Here is an 8,817-nt window from a genome sequence, read left to right on the forward strand (position 1 = left end):
TATGTTTTAAAGGCTATTGAAAATACAATTATTATAATATTTAGAGACAACTGGTTGTTCTATTTTGTATATGTTGTCTCTAAATATTATAATAATTGTATTTTCAATAGCTTTTAAAACATATTCTTTTGTAATCAAAAAAGCTTTTTATCAAATCGAGTTATCGAATTTCAATATAATAAAGATTTGTTACTATCTAAGGGAGATAATGAGATTTGATTTTTAGCGATATCCAATTTTCTTACGTTTAAATTTTTATTATAGTGAATGAAAAATCCCGCGAATCGTTGATAGTCTTTTGTATATACCATTATGACGTCATATGTTCAGCTTCGATGTCAACTGTACAAACACATGCATCTGGTTTAAATGTTTTAACAGGCGCCAACCATCATCTGAATCTCAAGCGCAGAAGTGTAACATTACAATACAGGAAGACACATGCACTAGCTGGTATTCTCAGATCTGTACCCAAGTGTCTTTTCATTGTTGGGATGACTAGTACCTATTCACGTCTACTCTGTGTTTTTGTTAGATGTATTTCTGGTTGATTCCATCTGATATTTAAGAGTTTCAACTGATTTTTATAGTTTGTTGTTATGTCGTACTGTTACACTACCGTATAGGGGTAAATTCAGTAAATAAATATACGTCATCAGGGACCGCCCATTTGGGGGAGAGGTTTCTATCTAAAAGTAAAGTCATGTGCTTTTCTGATTGGTAGATAATATTTGTGATAAATATTTTTTGGTAAATGGACCAAAACTAGAGTTGATTTTTTTTTTTAAATAAATGCTGAATGTACTATTTTTTCCCCTACAGGGTTGAAAAGTAATGGGGGCAGTATAGGAATTTAGTGCGAATCTACATTGTTTGTAAACAAGGCCATGTGAATGCCAAAAAATGCCGCATGACCCTATGTTTTTATTGTTGCAAAAGATAGGGCTACATTTGTACTTTCATGAAAGATGTATGAAAGTTTTTAATTTCTTAAGGTAAATCAGGTATAAATTTATTTCCACACATAGATTAGCATTTAAGACAATGGGAGATTTTTTAACTGAATTTACCCCTTTAAGATAAGGAGGCGACCGCAAATGTGTTTACTTCCCCGCAAACTCTATATGCCTGTCCAAAGTCAGAAGCATGTAATTCACAGGTAGTCGTTTGGAGTTGTATAACATATTTGTTTTTCCGTCATGATTTTGTAAAATCATCGTAAGTGGACAGTTATTGATTTTCTCGTTTGTATTGTTTTACATTTGTCATTTCGTGGTCCTTGTTGGCTGACTAAGCGGTATGGCCTCATTTTTGAAGGCCGTACGATGACCTATAGAAAACTGTTCTTAATTTCTGTGTTTAATTTTGGGCTCTTGTGCAGAGTTGTCTTATTGGCAATCATATCACATCTTCTGTTTTATATACATATATAACACATACAGGTTTAATACACAAGTTTCTATATATCTACAGCATGCCTATCGCCATCGAGTTTGTTTCGTGTTTTTAACAAGAAAAACAAATCTGATGAAAATAAATAAACTCATCATAGATACCAGTATTAAATTTTGTATATACGCCCGACGCGCGTTTCGTCTACAAAAGACTTATCAGTGACGCTCGAATCCAAAAAAGTTAAAAGGGCAAAATAAAGTACGAACTCGAAAGTTCGATTTTGTTTGACAATATAAAATACTGAATGATTTTTCCAGAAAAAAATAACTGTAAACAGAGTCGACCGGGATGAAAGGGATTTATTTAGACAGACCCCTAGTATATGAGAGCATGCTGGAAAGAAAGAGATACACATGGACACCCCCAACATCATCTAACTTCAACAAAGCATTATTGGAGAGAAAATCGGAATAACCATGGCATATCTAAAACCCAGTAAACTATTAGGGTTTCTAGAAAAATGAATTATTGACCTTATGGATATGCTTAAACAATGAACTTTATTTTCTTTTTGATAATTCCTTACATTTAGTGAGCTACCTTTTGAGTGGGTTGGGAATTAAACACAACTCTAATGATTCGGAAAATAAAACAATCACAATAACACGGATAACAGTCAAGAGTGAGTGTAAACAATTATATAATATATAATCAATTAATTATTTACATTATTCGTACGAATACATACCTTTAAAATAATGTTTATTCTTCATTAATATTTGTTTTTATATTAAACAATTTTATGAAAATATTTGAAAATTTGTTAAAAGGAATACCTAGTACATTTTACAAATTTAAGAAATTGCTATTTATAAGTACTTAAAGTAAAGCATGTTCACATAATTGTCACTTAGCTATGGCGTAATATACTATTCATCATGGGTTAGAGTAGAATATAGATTGTCAAACACTTTGAAATAACTTAATAAAATCAAATATTTTTAATCTGCCATTCCCTTACTAATTAAACAAACAACATCACCTTTAAATCAAACAACTTCAGTAAGCTTATTAAGTAAATAAAATTATATAATTTACAAAGATATATCAAGCATGATCTCGAATATAATAAGGCAATATATGTCATAGTCTTAACCGCGAATAACCTTAATTTCCCGATATTTTGCTGAAATGGCCATTGTCAAAATTTTAATCGCTTTGTTTTTAATTAATACTGTTCGTGGACAAACTTTGGCCAATGTGTACCAGCTGCACTCCGATGTATTTGCTAATTATAACAAGGAGGTGATACCAAATGCCAACCGATCTAATCCGATGGATATTCAAATAGGATTCTTTTTATTGACGATTACAGAATTCGAGGAGATTGACGAAACCATTGAGGTAAATGCTGGATTATTTACAAGATGGTACGATGGTGGAATATCATGGGATCCGACACAATACGGCGGGAAGTTCTCACTTTCTATACTTCAAAGTAATATATGGACTCCGCCTTTGGTTTTAGTTAATAATGTGGAAGACTTGAAACCTATCGAAGGAGAATTCCAATTCATGTCAACAGTATTCTATAACGGTTTAACATTATGGGCACCAGGGGGAGTTATGAAGGCAAAGTGTACTACAGACATATCGAATTTTCCGTTTGATTCACAGACGTGCACATTACAGTTTGTTACATGGGGACTTACACAGGCAGATGTAACGCTATCTCTCGCGCCTACAAATGCGTTTGATCTGACTTTTTTTGTTCCAAATTCCAACTGGAAGTTGACTGGTTATCGACCGTACACCTATATTCTTGGTGGTTATAGTGGATTTAATGTAGACATTACAATACAACGTGAACCTTTATATTTTCTTTTAATGGTTGTTTGTCCAACCTTGTTGTTTAGTTTGTTGAATCCTTTAGTGTTTCTTCTACCCGTTGAATCTGGTGAACGGATCAGCCTCTCCATGACAATATTACTTTCTTATGCAATATTTTTGACACTCGTCTCCGCCGCGATTCCATCATCGTCTAATCCTATGTGCATCTTGTTGATAATGATGGTGGTAATAATTATTGTTAGTGGGATGATTGTCTTTTCTGTTATAATAGTATCTGCTATTTATTGTCGAGACGAAAAACAGAAAATTAACAAATTTTGGAAAGCCATTGCAACTAAATTTCCATGGAAACGTGGCGATATCGATTCTCATACGGCAGAGGAACCAGCAATAGAAGAAGCTACATGGAGAGATGTTTCTGAAAAGTTAGGTCTTCACAGGAATAATCTTGTACAACCCTTGTATGAAACAAAAGACTCAGGTAATACTCGGCATGTTTCGGATAATACTCGACAAGCTTCGGATGAACATGGTGAAGAAAACATTAAGACTGAAAACAATTTGTCAAGGAGTGATCACACCCGGAACAATACGTGCATTTCATGGAAAGATGTAGCACATAGTTTAGATATGATTTCTATAATATCGTCATATGCACTCATCATCCTTATTCTCGTTATATTTTTCATAGTTGTAAGATCTTAACATTTTTTTTAATAGCAAACGAAAATGTATATTCGAAATTCGGGTCCGTAGAAATACCGCAAAGGACTTCTTAGTGCACTCAGAACTTAAATTTTGCACTAAGAACCATATAGAGTAGTATTTTTGGCACAAAGAAAATGCAGTATGGAAGAAGACAATAAAAAGATACATACTTTAAATTTTCAGAATTATATCTTTTGTAATAAAGAAGTTATTTAAATATAAGACTCGGCACGTGCCACAATACCCTAATTATCACCCGCGGAGTGTGTAATCAATTAAACAATTGTGTGCATTCATCCATGCTGGACCAATTTGTTATTTAGATTGAATAGGTAAACAATCACAGTCAACAGTTTTTGTTTTGTTTTTCAGTATAACAATCGATCTAAATCTTGTTTAATTGTATATTTTTCCAAGTTTTTTTTCTCTGCATATTTTCTCGAGAAAGTTTTTTTTTGGATATGCAAGTTTAGAATATCTTCTTTGTTAATTTATGAAATAAGATTATAAAATATAGATCATATAATTTATTTTAAGAACCGGGGCAATTATTTTGCACCGTGTATTTTGTTTTCAAAACTTTATATTTTCTCTCGCTTGATGTTTGAAATAGTTGCCACTGAACGTAAAGCAATACGAAACATGGTGTATAAATAAGTTTATTATATAACAAGTTCACTTGTATACACGACTAGAATAATGTTTTTCTTTCATTCAAGTTTTACAGTACCCATATTTATTTAGGAATGTTCAATTTCTGACAAACAAATAAACTATATAGAAACTTCGCAGGATACTGGTGTTACATCAGTTAAAGATTGCCTACCTATATTCTAAAACAACGGTGAAGGTTAAGAGAAATAATAGTCTAATAGTAAAAGAAGCCCGTAAAATTGTAATTTACAGCATATTCAACGTTACATTATGTAGCGGATTCATTTTTCCGTAAAAAGCTTAATGTTCTCTTCGTTCATAACACCAACATAACATCTTTATTATGCGATGTCCGTTTTCTTTATAAACGCGGTTAAACTTGGTAGAAATAGGGTTAAGATAGAGCATGAGGTGGGTAAAAGAATTAATTAACTAATAAAAAATAACAATCGGAAAACAGCGGAGATGAAAGGAAATATCTTTGCTAACACATTTATAATATATAACACTAGATGTAAGAAAGTGTTTATTTTCACGGCTGTTACATTAAAAAAATCTTTTAAAAATTGCACATTTTGTTCCGAGTGTGAATAAATTTTCTATGACGATTTTTATTTTCTTTTTATAATTTTAAAACGAATATGATATCTTAACGTAAATAATAACATACAAAATTGCAACCGTTTGATTTAAAAATCAATTTAGGCGTAATTGAATATTCTATTAAATTTCGTGTTGGAATTAGTTGTAGACTTCTTGATTTGTGAAAAATGGCTCATTTTCTTTATTTTCTTTGCAACCAAGATGATTTGAAAATATTCCATCATTTTAGAATCGAATGATATATCTGATACAGCCGTGTAATAGTTTTGACAATTTAAAAAAATATTTACTAACTTTTTATACATTGTTACTTGGATGGAGAGTTGTCTCATTGGCACTCATACCGCATCTTCTTATTTATATAAGGTGAACATTTTGAACAAGCAACCCTGTTCGTAACTTTTTACTCTGTCTACTATACTGTTTCTATAATTACTTCGTATCAGAGATATTAAGTATATGTCTATGTTCGAATGTAAAAGTAATAAGAATTACCTCTTGCAGTCTTTCTATTTTTTTCTTGTAGTCGGGTTTTTCTGAACCCCACGGACGCCACATTTTCACACTACCAGATACCAGATATATCTTTATATGTTAACTCTTTTGTTTTCAAAGATAAAGTGAAATAAAAGATGCAACAATTTCTAACAAAATCACTCAAAACTGGCTTCTTGAAAGAAATCAAAAGAAGTTTATTTAATCATTTCTATTTGAGAAATTCATAAGAAAACATTGTGCACAAAATTAATTATTTTTGTATTAATTCCCTCATCAAGCTTGATATACACCAAGCCCGAACATCTTCGTTTATTCAACAATTACCATAAACCTATCAATTAGTCATGATCAAAGATAATTGTTTATTTGTTAAGGTTGATTGAACATGATGATTGGCGATGACCATGTACATCAAGGTATTAACGACAGTCACGTGCTTAGTGGCACGCGCTGATTAAAAAGTCGAATAACTTCATAATTATTAAATATTTTTTTATCAAACTATGAATTTAATGTTTGTAAGCATGGCCGTTATTAAATACATGTTCTTTGTGCTGATTAAACACTGTTTTCACCTTCTTAGTGCTTAATTCTTGTTCTGAGTGCACTAAGAAGTCCTTTGCGGTATTTCTACGCACCGTCGAAGGGTCGAAATTCTGATATAGCTTTCTTTAAAACATTTTGACGAAAGGTACGAACGAATTCGAACGTCAAGGGAGTATGTACTACATTTTCGCGATACCATTAACGGGTCTTTGTTTTATCTAGTAAAAAAACATCATTTACCTTAAGCTTATTAAACGTATTTTTAGGCAGTTAAGCTGCCTTATGCGAGCACCCTGGATTTATGTTCTACCTAATAAATGCTGAAATACATGCCATTGTTATCATCTAGCTTGCTCCTATATTATTTATAACTTATTGGACAGTTTTTTCATACTTTTCATTCTGGATTACAAAAAATATGAGCAGAAAAACCTTAAATGATCGTCGATTTTCCCTAAAGTTTTGAAGTTGCACATAGGAAGTAGAGCACATTAGGAATCCCTATGTCGTTTATTTTCCCCTGAGCTTTTGGCTAAGATGTCAAAGAACAAATGTATGAAATATTTAATCGCCGAAAATCTCTAAAGACAAGTAGTTAAGATTTCCCAAATTGCAAAAGTCGTAGGAATATTGTTTGTCGTCAATACGTATCTACTACGTCACGCTGTTGGCGGCAATTTTAAATTAGAAGACGAAATTTTCGTATCTTTTCAATTTAGAGTCAGACGCAGGGGTTAAAATTAGCGGTGGTCCGAGGTCTGCGACCTTCCACTTTTGCAGTCGGATTTTCTACTTGGTTACTAGCTACGCCCGACATGCCCGACGGACCTTGAAAGAAAATAAAAAAATAACTTTGCAAATATTTTTACCAAAGTTTCCTAATAAACGATCTCAAACTTATTTTCATCATTACTATTCATGACAGCGATGTTCAATTAGTTCAACCGCTAGCTTTATACAGAAAATCGCTGACAAATAATGTGTAAATCCGAGTAAAATCGTATCTCACTATCTGTCAAAAACAACATTGAAAAAAAATGGCTGCCGTGAGAAGACAATATCGGATCCGATTCCGGAAGCGGATAAGGATAATCCCGGGTTTTGGATTTCAAATAAAAAAATCCAGACAGGTGACAAAATACATCTATGCATGGTAAATAAATATAAACACTAGAATTGAAAACCAAAAGATATGTGTAAGAGAAAGAAAAAGCAGAAAATATTTTGTACACCAATTTTTAATGTCAAAATCCAATACAACGTGACAGCTGGGAACAGTTTATCTAACAATATATATGTTCCTGGTAACAGTATAAAATTTCTTTATCAGTGATAAACGTTGGTAATGTATGTTTTTTGACATTTTTACTCTTTGAGTATGTTTGTTTTGTTCATACATCGTTGACAATGTAATGGAATTTGATGCGGCTGTCATACAAGTGAGAGGTTTAGCTAGCTATAAAACCTGGTTCAATCCACCATTTTCTACATTAGAAAATGCCTGTACCAAGTCAGGAATATGACAGTTGTAATCCATTCGTTTGATGTGTTTGGACTTTTGATTTTGCCTTTTGATTTTTGATTTTCCTTTTTGAATTTTCCTCGGAGTTCAGTATTTTTGTGTTTTTACTTTTTAGATGCTTTTCAAGTTAACCATATTACTGCCATTTCAAGGGGTATATTCTTTATCTCAATTTTGACAGGTCAGTTAAAATAGTTGGAAGTTTCTTATATAAAAAAAAAGATGTGGTATGATTGCCAATGAGACAACTATCCACAAGAGACCAAAATGAAACAGACATTAACAACAATAGCTCACCATACACCCTTCAACAATGAGCAAAGCCCATACCGCATATTCAGCTATAAAAGGCCCCGATAAGACAATGTAAAACAATTCAAACGAGAAAAACTAACGGCCCTATTTATATAAAAAAAATTAACAATAAACAAATTTGTAACACAAAAACAAACGATAACCACTGAACTACAGGCTCCTGACTTGGGACAGGCACAAATAGTGCAATTATATTATATGATACTTGAATGTAAGCAAATCATTTGATATATAGGTGGAGTCCATTGGGCCACTCTACCTCCTCCTGTTTGATAACTTTCAAACGAATGAGATCCTAACCCCTCAACCATATACATTCATATATGAGACTAAATAACTAAACAAATAATATATAGGGTAATGGTCGAGATCACCTTCCCTAAACCATATATTTTCATGTAGGGGACAACATAATTAATCAAATGAAATATGTAAGGGGAGTCCCTACCCCTCATATTTGAGAACTTGGAAACGGTCGAGATCCCCACCCCTAAACCATATATATTCATGTATGGGACAATATAACATATCATATGAAATATAGGTGGAGTTTGTGGGGCCACTCTTCCCCTTCCGGTTTGAGAACTTGAAAACGGTTGAGATCCCCAATCTTAAACCATATATATTCATGTATGGGACAATATTACAAATCAAAGGAATAATAAGGGGCTCCCTAGGGTCATTGTAGACCCTCCTGTTAGAGAAGTTGGAAACATTTGAGATCT

General features: G+C 32.6%; 1 protein-coding gene across 1 annotated transcript; it reads left to right on the forward strand.

The window, feature by feature from the left end:
- Positions 1–2,519: 2,519 nt before the first annotated feature.
- On the forward strand, positions 2,520–3,986 carry LOC134692985 (acetylcholine receptor subunit alpha-1-B-like). Its single transcript, XM_063553652.1, has one exon. The coding sequence runs from the start codon at positions 2,587–2,589 to the stop codon at positions 3,949–3,951; it is 1,365 nt and encodes a 454-aa protein (XP_063409722.1). The 5' UTR covers positions 2,520–2,586; the 3' UTR covers positions 3,952–3,986.
- The last annotated feature ends 4,831 nt before the right edge of the window (positions 3,987–8,817 follow it).

Source organism: Mytilus trossulus, chromosome 12, assembly GCF_036588685.1.
Source record: "Mytilus trossulus isolate FHL-02 chromosome 12, PNRI_Mtr1.1.1.hap1, whole genome shotgun sequence".
Classification (NCBI taxonomy): Eukaryota; Metazoa; Mollusca; class Bivalvia; order Mytilida; family Mytilidae; genus Mytilus; species Mytilus trossulus.